At 35.8% G+C, this 22,010-nt stretch overlaps 1 protein-coding gene across 2 annotated transcripts; it reads left to right on the plus strand.

Moving 5' to 3' along the window:
- The first annotated feature begins 1,782 nt into the window (after positions 1–1,782).
- LOC110840324 (uncharacterized) lies at positions 1,783–21,598 on the plus strand. Of its 2 annotated transcripts, none has more exons than XM_022085273.2 (16): positions 1,783–1,927; positions 5,526–5,579; positions 6,321–6,528; positions 7,596–7,764; positions 8,088–8,479; positions 9,461–9,807; positions 10,861–11,025; positions 11,285–11,460; positions 12,365–12,479; positions 13,747–13,882; positions 14,086–14,228; positions 14,924–15,130; positions 16,366–16,518; positions 17,609–17,763; positions 19,755–19,977; positions 20,969–21,598. In XM_022085273.2, exons 1-16 carry the CDS (start codon positions 1,921–1,923, stop codon positions 21,118–21,120), a joined length of 2,802 nt encoding a protein of 933 aa, XP_021940965.2. In that variant the 5' UTR covers positions 1,783–1,920; the 3' UTR covers positions 21,121–21,598. The 2 variants fall into 2 exon arrangements, with proteins under 2 accessions (XP_021940965.2, XP_087216437.1); XM_087360311.1 differs by having other exon boundaries at positions 5,529–5,579.
- The last annotated feature ends 412 nt before the right edge of the window (positions 21,599–22,010 follow it).

Here is a 22,010-nt window from a genome sequence, read left to right on the forward strand (position 1 = left end):
ACGCATGAATCAACTCCTGAAACTACGTCCTTACGATTTTTACTTGATTCTTGCCCAACGAATTACTCACGATGACCCCAAACACCAGACTTCCTAACAGGTAGTAGTCATGGTTTTACTCCGTTTCTCCAAACAAATTATAAGGGTATTACTTTGAAAGAAATAAATACCCGTTTCCGTCTATATATTTAATTAATCGTCATGTAATTTGTGCAGCTGAAGAAACATAGACACAAACTATTTTCCACACTGCAATTTTATTAATGGAGACAATTTGCAGAAGACCGTTTTATATAAAGTGATTCGCATTCAATTTTGTTTCCTTCAGATGCTTGTTAGGCAAACAAACAATGTTTTCAGTGTAGACGTCCTCTGAAGCTAACTATGTGGAGCATAATCTTTCTAGAACTGACAATGAAACAGAAGGAGTTCTGGAAATCATACACACGTCACATCTTTCAGAAAACCATCGTAAAATATTCCGCCACTCCTTTAACCGTTATATGGAATGTTCTGAGGATAAAAGCCAGGTATTGACATAAAATTCTCTACGCCAGTGAGAAAATTGTTTACATAAGATGATTAGATTGTGTTATCTCTCGTTAGATAACTAATTTTCGTACAGTCTACTCCAGAAACGGAAAGTTGTATGAATGTAATAGCTATAATTTTACAAGCTGCTTCATAATGGCTGTGAAAATTGGTCTCCAATCTTTGTACAAAAATACAGATGAACGGTGTCTGAGCACGTAGCAGCTTCAGACCTTGTACTCTTTACCGACTATAAACCATCGAATACGGGCAAAAAGAGTATAGATGTGATTTCTCCGATCAGTGGCGGGATACAAAGCATGCAAACACATTTCATAAATCTGGTTTAGGCAGATTACAGACTAACAGAAATATATATAGATGGACGGTATAGTTTTTCGCCAAAGGAAATCAAATTTAAAAATACGTACACGAGTAAGATTTGAGGTTTTCACAGCGGTGAGTATGAAGATTTCTGTCTTCCGGGTTGCTGCGCTGTGTAGTCTGGTCGATGTTTACCAACGTTTCGGAGGTCATACTGCCTCCATCATCAGGGCGGTGAGTCTGAAGATTTCTGTCTTCTGGGTTGTTGCGCTGTGTAGTCTGGTCGATGTTAACCAACGTTTCAGAGGTCATACTGCCTCCATCATCAGGGCGATGAGTATGAAGATTTCTGTCTTCTGGGTTGTTGCGCTGTGTAGTCTGGTCGATGTTAACCAACGTTTCAGAGGTCATACTGCCTCCATAATCAGGGCGATGAGTATGAAGATTTCTGTCTTCTGGGTTGTTACGCTGTGTAGTCTGGTTTACCTCTGACCTCGGAAACGTTGGTTAACATCGACCAGACTACACAGCGCAACAACCCAGAAGACAGAAATCTTCAAACGTACACAAGTCACAAAACCTGAAGAGAAAAGACCTCTAGGAACATCTAGACCTATCTGTTTGTTAACCAACCAGTCAGTCAGTGGGACAATTTTTCCGTCTGTCAGTTAGTTAGTCAATCAGCCTTTAAGTCAATTCGATAAGCAGACAGTATATTAGTCACTAATTAAACAATAAATCGAGTGAACAATTGTCAAACTTTTCAGGCAATTGGAGATCTACATTTTGAAATAAAACTCGAATAACTGCGTTAAATTAACCTGAAAAAGTTTGACGTTTTATCTATTCTGAAAAAAAAAATATGCCGAATCTCTTATCTGTCCCTTAAACTGATTAAGAACTGAAAGGATATTTCATCACCGAAGTGTACAAGCAAGGCGAGGCTCTGCTCAGCTCGGCAACATCCTAATCTCTTCTCTCTGGCGAAAGAGCTTCACGCTGAGTCGCGTGTTAAAGTGTGCTGTTGTAACGTACAGGTTCGTTCTGGAACAGTTTGGACTACTAATGGGAGGTAAGTTATAAAGTTACCTTTCAGTGTGAGTTTTGATAGATACCACTTTTTCCGTTCTTCGTATGAAGTGCCTAGAATAAATGTACACTGGGAAGGTCCATCTGTCCACGTGCTTATTCTCAGACGGATTGTAATACTGGGGGCTAATTTAGATGAACTCTGAAGTTTTCTGATGATGGTGCATTATAATCTGTAAAAATTGTTTTATTGGGGTTTTCAAGGCGGCCAGATTAACGCTGGGTTCCGTGGCCGTGTCGGTAGATTCCAACGTTACAGATAAATATTCTGTCTCCTGCACGGCGCCGAAACTCAGAATAACAGTAGAATTAAACTGTAATAGTGTTCAATGCGAATAAGATTCATTCCCGTCAACTTTACCGGATCATCATACGCTAGCTTATTGAAAATAATTTATAATTATGAAATGTGATCCTTTGGTAACAACACATTTGCAATAAATGAATATCAAAATGGCTGTCTTCTAGGTTGTAGCGTCCTGTAATCTGGCAGAAGTTTATCAACATATCAGAAGTCCCTACTGCCTCCATCATCACTCATCGCCCTGATAATGGAGGCAGTAAACGCCTGAAACGTCGGCAAACTTCTACCAGACTACACGGCGCTACAACCCAGAAGACAGAAATCTTCATCGCCCCGATGACGGAGGCAGTATGACCTCTGAAACGTTGGTAAACATCGACCAGACTACACAGCGCAACAACCCAGAAGACAGAAATCTTCATACTCTGATGACGGAGGCAGTATGACCTCCGAAACGTTGGTTAACATCGACCAGACTACACAGCGCAACAACCCAGAAGACAGAAATCTTCATACTCTGATGATGGAGGCAGTATGACCTCTGAAACGTTGGTAAACATCGACCAGACTAAACGGCGCAACAACCCAGAAGACAGAAATCTTCATACTCTGATGACGGAGGCAGTATGACCTCCGAAACGTTGGTTAACATCGACCAGACTACACAGCGCAACAACCCAGAAGATAGCCATCTTCTGACTGACAGCCGTGAAAACATCGAATCCTACCATCCTCAACATCAAGGCCAGGAAATATGCAAAATCGCATAGAAAGCATTCGACTAGCCAAAAGTTTTGTGGCTTCACATTTGTGTTGACTGTACCAGAAACCTGAACATAAAGATTGTACAAATACAATAAAGCTTATCAGACAGCGCGATTACGAAATATCTGATGTGTCATGTGGTTCTGAATCTTCCAGCGTTACGTATTTGAAGGAAAAAAACCTTATTTCGGGGCTGTGGCATTACTGTAAATGTTAAGGACTTTACAATGGTCTGATCGCCCATCTAGAGTCGTTTCGCTTGTTAAAAGGGACTGAAGAAAAAATAATCCGGATGCTGAACCGAAGAATAACAAAACGGCGATGATGATACGTAGTAAAGTACCCGGCAGAGAAGACAATTTTCATATATGACTAAATTCTGTTTCGTTCAGGAATGTGGCGGGCCGCGTCTCGAATACGTAACCCTTCAGATAACGCCATAAACATAATCGGGGGCTGTGAAGTTGGGAGATCTTGGCGGCCATTTTAAATCACGAAACCGTGAGATTATACGACGCGTTATCATTTCGTGCAACATGTGATGTGACGCCATCTTGTTGGAACCACAATGTCGCATGTGTGATCTCAACAAAACTCCTATGCGTCCTCTATGTACATATAGCTACTTCAGAAATCAAGACGCAAACTACAGGAATGCAAGGAAATGTTAGTGTTGAATAAGAATATTTTAAATATACAACATTACTGGACACTTTTCCATACATGGTCTAGCGGTCAGAACACTAGCCTTGTAAGCCTGGGGTCTCGGGTTCAATTCCCGGTGGTGCTCAAATTTATAACTTGTGTTGGGCAAGGCCGTGGTCTAGGAAACACGGAGTTTTCCTCCGGGGGCTTCCCCGGTTTCTCCGTGGCATCCCAACAATTACTCCACTCACACACAGAAGAAGGCAATGGCAAACCACTTCTGGATCATCTGCCAAGAACGTATATGAACAGGTCCCAGTCCGAGAAGAGAAAAGGATGGAAGGATCCTGTTCATATGGACCTGTCGTCAGACAGAACACTAAATAATAATAAGATGAGGTGGTCTAGCGGTTAGAACGCTGGCCTTGTAATCCTGGGGTCTCGGGTTCGAATTTATAACTTGTGTTGGGCAAGGCCGTGGTCTAGGCAACACGGAGTTTTCCTCCGTGGCATCCCAACAATTACTCCGTTCACACACAGAAGAAGGCAATGGCAAACCACTTCTGGATCATCTGCCAAGAACGTATATGAACAGGTCCCAGTCCGAGAAGAGAAAAGGATGGAAGGATCCTGTTCATATGGACCTGTCGTCAGACAGAACACTAAATAATAATAAGATGAGGTGGTCTAGCGGTTAGAACGCTGGCCTTGTAATCCTGGGGTCTCGGGTTCGAATTTATAACTTTTGTTGGGCAAGGCCGTGGTCTAGGCAACACGGAGTTTTCCTCCGTGGCATCCCAACAATTACTCCATTCACACACAGAAGAAGGCAATGGCAAACCACTTCTGAATCATCTGCCAAGAACGTATATGAACAGGTCCCAGTCCGAGAAGAGAAAAGGATCGAAGGATCCTGTTCATATGGACCTGTCGTCAGACAGAACATTACAAATAAAAAAAAGATATAAACTTCCTACTAAAGTTAATTAAGCTTTAGATAAAAGAATTATACTTGCATAATTGATTAAGCTGAGTAATTAAAAGGAATTTTCATACTAAAACACAGAAGACTACACAATGAGAGAAAGATTAACAACCGATAAGTAACAACTGAACAGATTATATTTCTTAAATAATCATGGAGGATAGTATGAGACAGATTACAAAATAAAGAATACCTAAAATGTCATACGCATAAGCTGTCAGAGAAAAAATAGTTAAGGAAAGACCCACAAACAGATTGCAAGACCAAATTAAATTCAGAATCTCAGAACAGGCTTCAAATTCCCCAGTACTTAAAGATGAATAATAAGATACACTATATCTCATGTTGTGTAATTTTGTCGTCATTTGTACCACTCTTTACATATTTTATAAATTACACTTTTATTATGATCCGTGGCGTAACAGCCCTCTGAGATCCAAAGCCGACTAGCTTGACTGCTGGCCTCACGTTCACATGCCTAAGCAGAGGTCGACGATCATCCAACCAGATACAGGGTGACGTGTGGTCAGCACGACGAACCCCCAGTCATTGCTAGTTTTCATGACCTGATTACGCTACTCATTGTAGCTCCCCAATTTCCTCACGATGCTGGGTTGGCACCGGTCCCATACACCGATCGAAAGCTCATGAAAAAATTTCTTCTCCCCCGAGACTCGAACCAGCGCGCATTCCGTATCGCCGGTCCGAAGCATACACAATTTAAAAGTGTGTTACACCTTGAAAAGAAGATGACAGAAAACAAGACACACACTAAAAAATCCTAGTGCTCTTTCATCTTTCCTTGTTTTATGTGTCAAAATACACTTAATGAGTGCTTTATTTGCAGAATTAATCGATTACTGATACTTGGTTCTGTTTCAGCAGGTCTCATTATGCAGCTGGATAAAAGCTTCTTCCTAGTGGTGATTGTCTCTGGTGAGAGTTCCTTTTGTATTTGTTTTTGTTATGAAGTGCTTTAACTACAAAACTGCTCAAAGAGGGAGAAATTAAAAGTAATATTTATGTATTACAATAAATATATATACGACACTGACCACTCCCATCCAATGCTGAGGTCAGGAATGAGCAGGAGCTATACCTCCGCTCTCCCAACCACCCCTATGGCATGTAGTTTGACTTTAAAGCTACCAATGTGTACATGTGTCAATGCAATTGTTCTCTGGAACTTCTGAAAATATTTTGAAGAAACCTGATATCACGACTCTACACTAAATGTCAGAAGAACTTGGCCTTTGGTGTGCAAAAAATAGCAGATTTAAATTCCTGTACCATGAGCTACTGGTCAGATTTTAAATCTGCGTCAGTTTAATTGTAATGGTACGCTACAGTAACACATTGTCAGCTGGATTGTGCATAAGAAATAATGCATGGCCAGTAAAGATAAGTACTGATACGTATCGGTCTAAGTGAATTCGATCCATCTTCTTAAAAAATTACACATTGGCGCATGATATTAAACACTACTAATACTAAGAACTATAAAGTTATTTAAGGCATTTTTAAATAAGAATAATTTTTCATCAAAATACATAAATAAAACTGTGTCTGAAATACATAAATATGTAGTCAAAGTTAATAGATCACAAAAGACCATATTTACAAAATATGTACTCTACTTCTCTACTCTTGTTAATAATGTTACTTCTCTGCCTCTAGTATGCGCACTTCTCGTTCATGGACAAGACAACGCGCAGACTCGAATACCCGATAACTTGATCGCGTGTTATCGGGATCAATCTCTTCGACATCCAGAAAACAGGCCTCCCATGTCCATCGAAACTTTTATTGATATTGTCAGAAAGGTTGAAAAATACCAGAGAGGGACAGTGGATATTAATACACTGGCAACATCAATGTTACACAGGTGAATGTTCTCAATATATATAATTTCAACTTATGTTCTAATTTAATATTTTCCATGCTATGTGGTCCTGACACTCTCAGACCATTTAATTTACAAGTTCTCTACACTAGGGGTTCTCAACCCGTGCCCTGTCAAATTGTTTTATGTTGCCCACATATATTTTTTATAATATGATGAAAAATAATCACTTAGTATTGGGAACCGTGCTATGTTTAATGCCTTCAGCAGTATCCTTTGTTACGAACTACTGTATGGGTTAAAGACGACCTTCAAATCAAGCAGTACTAAGTTGTGCTTTGCTGGTGAACACTTGAAGGAAAGATTTGGGGTTTTCACAGCGGTGAGTATGAAGATTTCTGCCTTCTGAGTTGTTGCGCTGTGTAGTCTGGTAGATGTTTACCAACGTTTCAGGGGTCATACTGCAGTATGACCCCTGAAACGTTGGTTAACATCGACCAGACTACACAGCGCAACAACCCAGAAGACAGAAATCTTCATACTCATCGCCCTGATGACGGAGGCAGTATGACCTCTGAAACGTTGGTTAACATCGACCAGACTACACAGCGCAACAACCCAGAAGACAGAAATCTTCATACTCTGATGACGGAGGCAGTATGACCTCTGAGCCGTTGGTTAACATCGACCAGATTACACAGCGCAACAACCCAGAAGACAGAAATCTTCACTTGAAGGAAACATGGGAATCATACCAACAAAAATTCAACATTATAGTGAAATATTAAAAGAATAAAACATTAGTCTCAAATATCTCAGTAATGACTGAATTTGTTAAAGAAAATGACTGAGTAAATTGTGAACATTTTTGCATTATCAAATTCATAGCGTGTTCATGAGTCAATAAGGGAGGATTAGTGTGGTCCTAGGTCTGGAAAAGGTTGAGAAGCCATGGAATATACAGTACATTACAGTTTCTCATTCTTATGTGTCATTTTCAGCAACTGGATGATCAATGGTGATATTCAATCTAGAACTTTCTTGTAGACTAAAGTTAAAATTGCATGGTAAGAGAATGTTTTTGATATGGTGGGCTTTCTGTTCTGCAGCTTTCGACTTGATGGCATTGAAAGAAGTCAGGATGTGTTGGAAATGGAAGGGGTGATACCATACGCAGTTAAGGGCATACCATTCTATAAGCATCGCCTTGTTTTGAGATACCTTGTTCCCAGCAATGAATACCAGTTTCCAAATGAGAGTCTGACACAAGTTGAATTGGTAAGAACCAAGGAATTTATAATACTCATGATTTTTATCAATTCTTACAAAATGCTAAATTCTATGCTTACTGCAAGGTATTTGCATGAAAGGAAACAAGAAAATAATTTAAATTTTTGCTCCTATAAAACAGAAAATTATCACTTAAAATTTTTGTTTTGGTACAAATGGGAAACCAATATTAAAAATGCACCTTACAGAAACATACTGTAAAGACGGTGATTTTGTATTATGCTATTTTATTGACTAACTTAAATTATATATTTATTCCCAAAACATGATAAATAAAATAACCTGTAGCTTTGAATTATTTCCTCTTTCAGTGCACATTACATTTTATGCTGTCCCATTCCATCGACAAAACACAACGTGGTGATGAATCAACAGTGTGTGGTAGACTGTCCAATTATGAATCAGGCCGTGGTAGTCGTAAACCACGAAACGCTAGATTCAGAAGACAGGAAGAGGCTGCCATCAACAAACAATCCTTGGGGCCTCAAGATGAAAACCAAAACTCGTCTCATTCAGAAGAGGGAACACAGAAAGTTGCAGATACGATAGTTCAGAGTTTAGCAGAGGACGCGTCAGAAGACACATTAAAACAAACTAATGAAGATGATCCACATCAAGGAGAAGAACCACCAGAAACATCACAAGAGGATGAAAATGCAAAGAAAAAAGAAGATGAAGTAGAAATGATAAAACAAACAACCACGTAAGTCCTTTTCCTTCCACACCTCTTAACAAAGGCGTGGGAGACAAAAATTACAATTTAATTTTATTTGGAGAGATAACATTAGAAAGAAAGAAACATATTAAAACAGCTAATTTCTTAAGTTATATTTGTAACTAATGCCCTGTGCAAACTGTTCATTTTGAAATGCTTCTGGTAAAATCCGCTGTAGTAAATGTTTGACATTTACAAACTATTACAAAATTAACTCCACTGTTTGTAAGTTCAGTCATTACTTCCCTTTTGCTCCACTTAGAGAAATACCAACATTTTTGAAAACATTCTTTATACGGCTTACGCTTAACGATACACATGGAAAGCTAATTTATGTCTGTATATAATGCAGTATCTGTGCTATTGATCTCCTCTGTCAATTTGCAATAAATGTATACAATATTTTTATTTTCCGTCTATACACAAACTTAAAATAATGTTGTTTAAAATTACTTAAAATTATAACATTCTCAGTAGATACTGCATCTTGTTACATTTTTTTTGTATTGACGACATGTTTCAATGTGTATTACATCATCATCAGGTCTATCAATTTTAAAAACTTAAAATCAAACAAATCAATATACGCAACGCAAGATGTACAACAGTTTTTAAAATTGATAGAACTGATGATGATGTAATACACATTGAAACATGTCGTCAATACAAAAAAAATGTAACAAGATGCAGTATCTACTGAGAATGTTATAATTTTAAGTAATTTTAAACAACATTATTTTAAGTTTGTGTATAGACGGAAAATAAAATATTGTATCGATAAAACACAAACATGACACAATTAAGATATAAAATAAATGTATATATATATATATATATCAAGGTTACACATATAAAGATGTAAAGACTTAAGAGATTGGAGGACATCTTGTATCTCTTTTAGCATCATCTTCATTAGTTCTCTCAAAACATTTAATTTCAGGTATTTGACAGTCATATGATATCTTACAGGGGAAGTGAGTTGAAGAATGGGAAGTTTATCTTTGACGATGATAAAGAGAGTAACAATTACCCACAACAAAGGGCAAAAAATATAATGGAACCAACAACAATCAAGAACCAACTGCCACGTGTTACCGTCTCTACCGTTGAGAGCGACTGCCCGGTGGAGAATGGTGTTGTGAGAACTGACTGGGGGACTGTTTCACTAGGAACTGTACTAAGTGGAATTGTTGCTGGACTATTTCCACAACAGATCAGAATTGCCGATCTTGTTCAGAAGGCGATGCATTCCAGAACTCTAACACCAGAACTAAGCTCTGCTGTTGTTGATAACAAATTTGCCGCTACTCTTGTAGGTATGAGCAGTTTTCCATTTGATTTCTTTTTCAACCAAATAAGTGAACTATATCAACTTCCATCCAGTGATTTTTCATAGCTGTGAAAGCAGCTAACATCACCCAGATAAGTGGACATCCCACAGCTGTCTAAACATGTCAGTAGTTTAAGATAACATCCTAGAATCTGGCTACATGGGTTGAGGAATATCCACAAAATATCAATATTCTTGGATCAAAAAATCACTACACAAGGAAAATGTGATTTCATATGCATTATATCTGTATATCTATTTGAGAGCACATTCATTTCTGAAACTACTCAATGATAATTTAAATTGTATATCTATATTAAAATGTTTACATTTAATTTAAATTTTATTCCTGGAAGTTCACTTTAATCCCACATTTTCATGAAGCTCAAATTCAACTTTATCACTGATTTCAAAAATGGCTGATCATATCATTAATTCTGGTTGCTCTTAAGATGGCATAGGCTTATCTAGAAATGTTATTATAATTTCATAAGATAGTGTAATTGCATCATATTGTGAATATTCTAAAAATTATTTATTTTAATCCGTCTTATCACAATATTTAAAATTTCTTATAATTAAGATAATAAAATATCATTGATGTTCCATATCGATTGATCGATTTACATTTTGGAACATCTTTTACACAACATGTTTCAGTTTTTATAAAACCATCATCAGGTGTAAAATATTTACGAACTTAAAACTCAAATATGATTCCATTTGGTGATGTTTCATGCCATTTGTTTTTCAATTTTGGGCGAGGTGTTGTCTTTTCTTAAATTTTATCAGATGTACATATCGGTCTGTAAGTAGAAGATTGAAAGAAACACTAAAGAATTTGAAAGAATTTATAAAAGAATTTAGAGAATAAAATGCAAAATATATAAATTATAGTTAGAAAGATAATATAAAATAAAAGTAAATCTAAAATAAAACATACCATAGATGTAGGAGTGATTGTTATTAAGCCAACTGCTTATACATTCTATTCCACTGTGTGTAATCAATTAAGAGTCTAACAAATTTTTATTTTAAGGTGATCTTTCGGAGGTTGCTTTGGAGCAGGGTCCCAAGAGACTTCAGGATATTAAAGTTGGAGTCTCTGGTGGATGGAACAGCACAATTTTTCCTCGTTGGTACTTTGACAAAGAGAAGGAAGGTCATGAATTAACTGATGCTGAGATCCGAGGTGGCCTCGATGGTAAGAGACTAACTGTCTGCAGCGGACTTCTGGCTTGAATTTGAATCAGTCCTTTCTCACAAATAATTATAATAAATATCAAAATAATATTCTAGCTCACACTGTTTGTGCATAGTCTTTCTGTAATAAATATAAATCAGATCAGATTATCACGTTGTAATGTATGAAGGAAATTTCAAGTAGAACAGATGAGATGAAAACTGATCCCTTGCCAATAAAATAGTGCAGCTAACTTTATTGGTCTGTTTTAATTCTGCAGGTTTAGTGATGGGAACTTACATCCAGAAGTGGAAACAATTTGCACCATCACTGAAACTTTCCCAACTATTATCCATGTATTATTCAGAAAATGGAGTGTTTGAAACTCAGTATCGTGCCTGCCAACGCAGGGACTTATATTCTGAAGTGGCCCCAAATACAGTAATGGAAGAACAGGTAAGAAAATTCACATATATATTTATTATTCAAGTCATATACACAAACTTTTAAATTTTGATGTTACAATTTAAAATTTAAAATTTAAAATTGATATTCTGCGCCATTCATCGTTATCTCGATGTTACAATATTGCGCTATATACTACTACATGTTTCGATGTCATAGCATCATCTTCAGGTTTTTATATTTAAAACTATTCTATATTTATTAATGCAAGCTTTTCGTTGATTGTAGATTGTAGTTTACTATTGTAGGTGTTTTCTTTGATCTTCTTATTATTTTGCATATTATGTTATCAAATATCAATTTTAAATTTTAAATTTTAACATCAATAATTTAAAAGTTTGTGTATATGACTTGAATAATAAATATATATGTGAATATTAAACACAAACATGACGCATCAAAACTATAAAGGTAAGAAAATGTTTTGATCTCTCAATAAACCACAGACCAAGGTAATTTGAGCAAAAACTGCTGAGAAGAACATTTGGACATAAGAGAGAGAAGAATAGAGAAAATAAAATGGGACATTTCATCTAATATTGTTAGGGTGACTACATCAAGAATAATATGATGGGCTGGACTTGCAACATGCATGGGTAGATGAGAAACACGTACAGAATTTTAGTTAAACAACTTTAAAAGCTCGATGGACCTACGTGTAGATGGACAGACAATATCAAAATAAATCTTAAAAAAAGATAAGGTGAGGGGAGGTACTGGATTAACTGATTCATGCTAGAGTTAAATATTATTTAATGTGAACATATTAATAAACATTTGAGTTCCATAAAAGAAGTGAATTTATTGCTCAAATAAAAGTTATCACCTGCACCAACGAATTAGTTGGTTGGTAAGTTCAGATCACATTTCTTTATTTACACTTTTATATTTTCAGACTTACCGGTTCACAATTGTTCTCGATCAGCAGTCGATAAGCTCGGCGAGTGTGGATAATGCCCGAGTCAAGACATTTGCAGAATCAGCTGTCAGAAGTCTGGGTAGCTATTTACGTAAGTATATGATTCTGAAGGTATGCTCACCCCCTGGAAATTAGTGTTTGTTGTGAATAAGGGTCAATATGTATGTTACCAGGTGTTACTACTTCAGTTGGGTGCAGTTTCTCTTGTGATAGTTTTGTGTATTCATTGTGGTTACCTTGATTTCTTCTGTCTTTGAGAACAAATGTTAAAAATATCTTCTTGTGGTGGGGGTTGTCTTTTATTTTGGACATGTTACGTTGAAAATAATGAGGCATGTTGTCATGAAACTTTTACCAAAATGAGTAGAATATGACTGACATAAACTACATCGTACCCAAGTGTAAGTATGAAGAATCAGAAAATGTGGCTGTGTATTAGTGACACTGTTGGAAGTAACAGCTCATGATAATTAATAGCATTTTCTAAATTATTGATTAGTCAAAAAACTCTAAGTGATTTTAAAATCTATAATGTCTAATCCTTGAGAACTGTAAATTGACCACACCGATATAAACACTTTCAATATGTGTCTGTTTATGTACTGTTAATATGAGGTTTATCATATAAATAAAGATAAGGTGCACAAAAATACATATGTGAACAACCATATAAATATTTTGCTTCATAAATCATTTTTATAATTAATGCTGCCATCAACTTCATTAAATGCATATATTTATTTTTCCAGTCTATACACAAAACTTGTTTTAAAATAATGTTGTTTAAAATTCTATAACATTTACAATATATAATAATATAATATATATATATAATATTACATCTTTCCAGCGCTTTTGATTTTTGACGACATGTTTCGATGTTTACCACATCATCTTCAGGCTTATCAATACATACATTTTAAAAACTATTGTACATTTTTGTGCATTGCATTTATTGATTTTTAGTTTTCTGTCTTCATCTTGATTTGGAGTATGCATTTAGATGTTCATTATCTGTGAAATTAATTTTTCTTTTTCAAGTTCGTGATTATGGATTTTGACATAGGAAATATAATAACAATTCAAAGAGTGTAAGATTGTAAGCGCTGGAAAGATGTAATATTATACGACACAGAAAAGCGCCACAAAATATAAAATATAACATAATTCAATTTATATTGTAAATGTTACAAAATTTTAAACAACATTATTTTAAAACAAGTTTTGTGTATAGACTGGAAAAATAAATATATGTATTGATATAACACAAACATGACGCAATGAAGATATAAATTCATTAAATGAATGAACCTTTAGCAGCTTCATGATAATACTGTGTTTCTGTTCTTCTATTTCAGCTGCAATGAATGAAAACTCTTGTACAAGAGCGGGCACTCCTCGTGAAATATCTCCTGCATCTTTGACACCGTATACCAATGTGACTGTTGTAATTGATAAAAACTGGGCATACAGTGACATCAAGAAGATTCTATCGTAAGTATGGGTCAGAGATTACAAAGCATACCGTGACCATCAAACAATAAACACTAACTTTAGACTGCAGGCAATGTAAAAACATAATAAGTGTAACTCTTCAACATAAGATTAATTTTTTAGTACTATGTTAGATTTTATCAAAATTCTTGATGGATAATTGTCTAGTTTTGTTAATAATAGTCTATACATTTTTTTTGTAGCTACTTGGTGAAGAAGCTTGAATTAGGAGAATATGGAAGTCGAATCACTGTGCTCGATGGAAAAAAGAGAATTCCATTCGTCACTGATGTAATGTATACAACTGATTTTGATGCAGAATTCAATGAGTCTGCTTACAACACTCGTAAGTTTCTTACTGTTTCCCAGTCATCACTAGAGCTTCAAAATAAAATAAAATAAATAAACTCATTATACATAACAAATGTGGTAAAAGAGAAATTTTTTAGATTATATAACTAAGTTCATATGACATGATCTTCCTTTAAAAAGTTAATAGAAAAACAAAGAAATTCCCTGCCTTCATGGAATCAAAAGTATTTGTCATTATGTTCACAAAAGCCAATCACTGGACCACATCCTAATCCACTGAACCCAGTCAACGCCCTCTAAGGTCCCTCATAGCTGAAACAAGAAGATGGGGCATCAGAGTATAATCTGTAACTACAATTCCTGAACTTCATATAAAATAATTTAACTTGTTATAATCCTTCACCAATTACTCAGAGTAATTAAATTTCTGATATAAATCTAAAGTTTAAACTCCACTAATAACAATGCCCACTACCACTACCAAACATGCTTCTGTAACATTTCTATCCACCTTACATCCTCACAGCCTGCCTCCCTAAGGTTCCTTTTAATATTATACTCTCGTCTCTTTCTCAGTCTTCCAAGAGGTTTCCCTGCTAGTAATTGCTTTAGTCGCTAATTTATTTTATGGATACAAGGGGTGTGACCCTCTTAATATCAGCACCGAACAAATGCACATCAGTTGACCCGTCTGGTTTTAAAATTCAATGTGAACTAAACTCTTTATAGATGAAGGCGGAATGGATATCCCAAGAGCACTTGAACAAGAGCTTCAGAAAAACATGGAGGATCTTCTCATAGCAGAGGAGAGGAGTAAAACAGCTGGAGGAAGATCAACAGTTATTGTGTTCATACCCCGAGAATCAGTCAACCTGAATAACAATGATTTAACAATTGCAAAGGAGCGAGTCAAGCATTTTAGAGAATACCTTCCAGGTTAGTACCTTAAAAACATTTTAGTGTGGTTAAGTGTCACAATCCATCTCATCTCTGTTGGCACTACTACCAAATTTAGGCCAAAATACATTTTCTAATCGTCGAGTTAGCGGACTCTGGTTCAAAGATCAGACCATCGCAAGACAACAATATTTAACAAGGTTAAACAACAGTAATGCTCTAGACTTGTATTCAAAAGGTACAAAGTTTGATTCTTGGCTGGGTTATGGATATCCTGAGGTATTTTGTGGTCTTCCTCAGTCTGTCAATGCAAATGCAAGGATAGCACCTTCAGACAGACTATAACTACCTACTTCCAAATCCCTACCTGCACATAAGTCAGAACTAACTTTCTGTTTCATTTAATGCTCTGTAACCTTTGCAGCTGAAAGAATATCACAAAATGAACCAGTGAACAATAATCGTAGGACAACATACAAAGAATTCAAACATCCCACTGTCTGAATAGCCTATAATAACATGCATTACCACTGAGAATGTTCACAATGTGTGATATTTTAGATTGCGTTTTAACAGAAATGTCAATATCCCCACGTGCTCACTGTTACGCCTTCTCTGCAACAAAATGCACAAATATTTGGAATTTCATGTTTGTCCTTCTGCATCTGTGAAATTAATAAATGAATTTTTATTAAATTTTGTATCGAAAGGTTCATAGTAAAATTTGCTGTACATATATTATTTTTTATCCATATCAGTCCAATACGTTATCCTTACATTACTTTGCATTAAGACTTTATGAAGTTTCTCAAACAGCCTACAGATCATAAAAAATGCTACATAATATAAAATACAATTTTTTTTAATTCTACAAGTTTTATATAAAATTTTTATCAATGTAAGGAATATTTAATAGAATATAATAAATGATTTCTGTGCATTGTGACATTTGTAGCGAGATAACTTTCCTACATTAAATTTGTGATTGCAGTGAATGGAGACGAAGGCTTCTCTTTTCTTTTACTTCACACAGAATATTGTAAAAAATATAAACATGTGATTTTAAAAGCTTTAGAAATAATGATATGCGAGCCATTGCAATAAAGAGTAATTAAAGATCATTTTCCTTTATCTCAACTACGTTAAAGTTTCTTAAGCTAAGATGAGGGAAGATGTCAATGAATAGTTATTAATTAACTGTACACCTTTATAAGAAACTTCCAGACTAAGCTACATTTACGTTAATTGAATGATTTGAATTTCATTTGTTTCAGATGTTAAATTCCTGTATCTGTCTCCTGGAAACAAGGACAATTACAAGGAGCTAGTAGACAATCCCTCAACTGACATCTTTACATTTATTTACCAGGGAACTGAAATTGAAATACCTGGCATTGTCGATCCACTTGTTGACAGAATTAAGAGGGGTAAGCTTACCTCACTTAAGTACGAATTTCAATTTACATAGTGAGCAGGTTGGTTTAAGGGTACTACTCTAGATTTGTACTGGAAGTTATGTGGTTTTAGTCTCAGCGAAAGTCACTTAATAATAAGAGACCCCAGGCAAATTTACATAGTACAAGCCTTGATGCACATTTTACCCAGAGAGATATTTTAACTTTGTTTTAGTTCTGAGCGGAAGCTGTGAACATTTCAGCATGCTAAAAAAAAAAAAATAACCATTGGTATTTGATTAATGAGCCCCAATAGTTCAGACACCAAAGCGAATGACTGGCCATGGGCTGTATGATCAAGGTTCAATTCCCTGCAGTGGCAGAGATATTTCTCTTCACAACCACAGATTAGCTCTGGGGAAACCTAGAACTCTCATCTGATTGGCCACCCTTTCCTTGGCGGTAAAGATGATGTAGCATGAAGCTGACCAGTCACCTTCATCTAGTATCAAAGTTAAAATGTGTAGATTTTACCTCCACCCCCTTATATCTTCATGGCATGGTGCTTATGCGCAGGAACTTTAACTTTTTTATGTTATGCGTCTGTGTCTTTATGGTGTATGGCATTTTGTATTTGACTTGTCAAAGACCACTGTCATAAAGAGGTGAATCTGGTATTAATTTTTTTCTAGGTGGTATTAATTTTTTTTTTTAAGTTAAGTACTTTAGGTTGGATTGTTTTGTAATTTATGAGTTGGTTGATTTTGAGTGGGATGTGTTGTTTTGTTGTGTCTTATTGTTTTTGTTGTGTCCTTTTTTTATTGTTTTGTTCTGTCTCTGTGTTGATGTATCTCATTGTTTGTTGTGTCTTATTGTTTTTTGTGTCCTTTTTTATTGTTTTGTTCTGTCTCTGTGTTGATGTATCTCATTGTTTGGTGTGTCTTATTGTTTTTGTTGTGTCCTTTTGTTTATTGTTTTGTTCTGTCTCATTGTGTTGATGTATCTCATTGTTCTGTTCTGTCTCATTGTTTTGTATCTTATTGTAGGTCACTGCCACCGGGTATAAACCCATTTGCAGTCAATAATAAATAATAATAAAAATGGTTATTGTTTATTTTACTAGTTCCACTGAGACTGCAAAACCCAACTTGTGGTGCTGATTGGAGTAGGGAAGATTATGGCACTGCTGAATACATACATTCTGTCAAGTCGAAGGGAGTGAAATATCATCGACTGCATCCCAACTACTTCTATGGGGTAGAATCAGCAAAAGTCACAGTAAGAATAATTCCTTCATTCAGATGATATGCAGTATCTGTATTCACTCTTACACAGCAGCAGTGGTGCTAGGTAATTGTCACACGAGAACTATGTCACAGTATAGTTTTCGTTACGGTCAATAAGAAAGAACAAATGTGGTACTAGTACTTCAAGACAGTCGGAACTCATCTACACCTCTCATCTCTGGCTGATATAAAAAAACATCAACAAAAACATTCACCAACCTAAAAGTTTATTTGAACACGACGCACATATATAGAACACCTTCAAATATATTAAAATGGAATCTGGAAGTGAACATCACTAATAACTGATAAACAACTACAAAAAAAGTTGCATATAAGAAATTATGATTAAGTTTTAAGTTTATATAATTGTAATTTTTACACACCTGAAGATGGTTCATCTAAGAACCGAAACATGTAGTGAGAAAGAGATGTTCTAAATGTAAATCGAATGTTTCGATAAGGAGCATCACATGGTATTTTAATTATCTTAATTTTAAATTGTGATTAGACGGACACGATTAATTAATTAAATATATATTTTCACGATATGACGCAACTCTATCATCGCAGGTCTTGAATTTGTCAGAAAACCTGTTTTAAACTGTTTATTAACCATACGACTGCTTTAGGCCATCATCTTGACATCTTGAGAGTATGTGTATTACACATAATTATCAGCCTTTCAAGCGACATGCATTTCAGTTTTATGTCAAATACAAAACCAAATACCCTTCCACAGAAAGTCTACCATTAAAAAAACAAAACAAAAAAACAATTATTCTTGATCACTGTGATGTTTCCAAGGGAAAGCAGAACCATTTATTGACAAATACCATAGCTCTATGTAAGACTTGAGGTTCTCATAGCGGTGAGTATGAAGATTCCTGTCTTCTGGGTTGTTGCGCTGTGTAGTTTGGTCGATGTTAAACAACGTTTCAGAGGTCATACTGCCTCCATCATCAGGGCGATGAGTATGAAGATTCCTGTCTTCTGGGTTGTTGCGCTGTGTAGTTTGGTCGATGTTAAACAACGTTTCAGAGGTCATACTGCCTCCATCATCAGGGCGATGAGTATGAAGATTCCTGTCTTCTGGGTTGTTGCGCTGTGTAGTCTGGTCGATGTTAACAAACGTTTCAGAGGTCATACTGCCTCCATCATCAGGGCGATGAGTATGAAGATTCCTGTCTTCTGGGTTGTTGCGCTGTGTAGTCTGGTCGATGTTAACCAACGTTTCAGAGGTCATACTGCCTCCATCATCAGAGTATGAAGATTTCTGTCTTCTGGGTTGTTGCGCTGTGTAGTCTGGTCGATGTTTACCAACGTTTCAGAGGTCATACTGCCTCCATCATCAGAGTATGAAGATTTCTGTCTTCTGGGTTGTTGCGCTGTGTAGTTTGGTCGATGTTAAACAACGTTTCAGAGGTCATACTGCCTCCGTCATCAGGGCGATGAATATGCCAATAGGGTGTGAGGTGCTGAAACGTTGGTTAACATCGACCAGACTACACAGCGCAACAACCCAGAAGACAGAAATCTTCATACTCATCGCCCTGATGATGGAGGCAGTATGACCTCTGAAACGTTGGTAAACATCGACCAGACTACACAGCACAACAACCCAGAAGACGGAAATCTTCACCATAGCTCTAGTTTGAAATATAACCAACGAGAAGAATGTTGAAATAATCTGCTGTAAATTATGCATCTGATAGAACCAAAAGAGTTTTCTAGTGTGACAGTCTGTCGTGCCATAACACTTGAGCATGTGAAACCCAGATGCAGAGCTTAGAGTCATCACTCTTTTAAGTTAACTCCCTATATCCAAATACTGATACACAAAATGCAAAGACAAACAGTTATTCCATGATTCAATCTTGACCTTTCTTGAGTACTGATTATTTAAATATGATTGCCAGTTCATACTTTGTGCCATTTAAATCAGAGCATGCAGAGTTAATTTTTATAATATGTCTGTTTCAGGTCATAAATTCCAATTCTGATGAAATTGACGTGTGCCATTCGAGAAAATTAGAGTACCCTGATAATGCTACAACTGACGTAACATGTAAAAAAATAAGAGGTGAAAACGTTGAAATACAGCTAGTCAATCCGTGCGATGGGTTTGAGTTCATCTCGCAGTGCCCCCCACTCTTCATTTCAGTAAAATCTACTGACACAGTCCTGCAGCCCAGTTGTAATTATGGTACGTAAAACTGAATTCAGTTGATAATAAAAAATCCTTCCATAGTCCTTAAAATAGTAACTTCTATTCCATGACAAAATCCTCTCGGACAACGAGTCATGTCAGTTCTGGAACAGAAGCCAAACATTTTTATAATCTTCTCTGCCTTCATCAACAAGGGAATGATCGTTCCTGACGTGGCTTGCTGCCCGAGAGTATTTTATCAAATTCAGTCACCATGAAAGTTTCAAGTTATATATTAATCTGTGCTTCAACACGTAGTCATAGAAATTTCCAAATCGACTAACCAGATATTTAAAAATTCAGTTCCTACCACAGAGAAACCATTGCAAAAATAAACTGGTTACTATGATTTAGGGAAATAATCACAATTTATTCTGAGTATCATATGAAGCCAATAACAAAATGCAGTTACTGAAGCTAAAATATGAAGGTACATAAGTACAAACATTTTACAGTTTAACACCATTTTAAGGGTATGTAATACACAGAAAAGTGTCAGAGTATTAAGTCTGAACAACTGCAAATTCTGAAATAATGAATTTAAAAGAACAATTCATTTTCATAAATTTCAGTATAACATCACATGATGTTTTTACACTTTGTAAATTGTCTAGAGACTCATTTGAATTCAAAATTTTATAATAAACTTTATGGTCAATTTTTATTGAGGTCCTGGGCTCAAACCTCAGCCCAAAGACTAGCTATCTGATCTAGCATTTTTCACAGTTTCCTCAGTACCTCCACGAAAATACTGGGGGCAGAACCTCAAATTAGACCACGAGTACTTCCTTCCGTATCCTTTCCAATTTATTATTCGTTGATCATCTTATCATTCAGTGCTGTACTGTCTCAGCGACTGACAGCATAATTAATAAACCATAAACAAATAAGTAAATATAAAAAAATTGTGGGACGCCAATTGAGAAAAGAGAGTTGGTTGAAACTGCTACTGGAGATTAGGTAAATATTTTTTTTTGTGTGATTCCAGATTGTGTATATCCTAACGATGTCCAGTATACAATTCGGAATGAAGGACTTGGCTGCACAGCAGGAATTGGTCGTTCCCTGAGCGACTCACAGCTGATTTCATTTGTATTCACCGTCATACTACTGCTGAAAAGTTTGAGTGCTGTTAGTTAGCATGTGAACTAGTAAGGTGTTTGCCTAGAATTATAGTCCTTATAACACAAATGACTTACAATTGTTCTCTCTTGTGCCATATAAGGTAATATTAATTTAAAGGTATTTGTATTGTTTAATTTAAAACTTTTAGGGATATAAATATACTTTGTATCTTAATATGTCATTAAATTGTATAGCGGACATACTTTCAGTTCATAAACTTATTACAGCTCTTATGCATTATATTTTGATAATATAAAAGAAAAAATAATTCTATATGTAATGGGATATGCCAAGACTGCTTTTGACTAATATGAAGGAATGGTAATACAATTTTAATAATTCCTCTGTGTACATATAGTATGTACACAAGACTACTGCAGCGAACTTCTGTATTAAATTTGTGTTTTTTAAAATTCACTGTAATATTTTCCTGCAATTTCTTGATTTATGTCTTTTACCAGTGTGTTCTGTGCAATAAACTCCATTACGTGTACTCTCCTACAACAATTTTTTGTCTTCAAGATGGCTGTCATCTGGGTTGACAGTGCTGTGTTGTTTGGTAGAAGAAATTGAAATCCTACAGTTCTGGCCACGTTTACATAATACTTTGAATGCAATGAAAAGCCCTGCCTGTTGGTTCCTATGTGTCAAGTCCACTAGTAGGCTCTGTGTGCAATCCTTCGCTGCAACACTGAAGTAGTGGTTATTCTAAACTGAGTTCCATAGTAGATCCTACCCGTTGAACATCTAGGCTGGATTTATGTTTGTTACCTCCGACTACAATGTAATGGCTATGATCTACAGAAAATCGACAATACTTTTTGGCCCTTTATCAGGATTTGTGTGTTATTTAGGTGATTATTTTTGCTGGTATTCATAACATTATGATAATGTATTCATATAAA

Source organism: Zootermopsis nevadensis, unplaced genomic scaffold, assembly GCF_977971745.1.
Source record: "Zootermopsis nevadensis isolate Lab colony 2312 unplaced genomic scaffold, Znev_1.0 Znev_ptg000003l, whole genome shotgun sequence".
Classification (NCBI taxonomy): Eukaryota; Metazoa; Arthropoda; class Insecta; order Blattodea; family Termopsidae; genus Zootermopsis; species Zootermopsis nevadensis.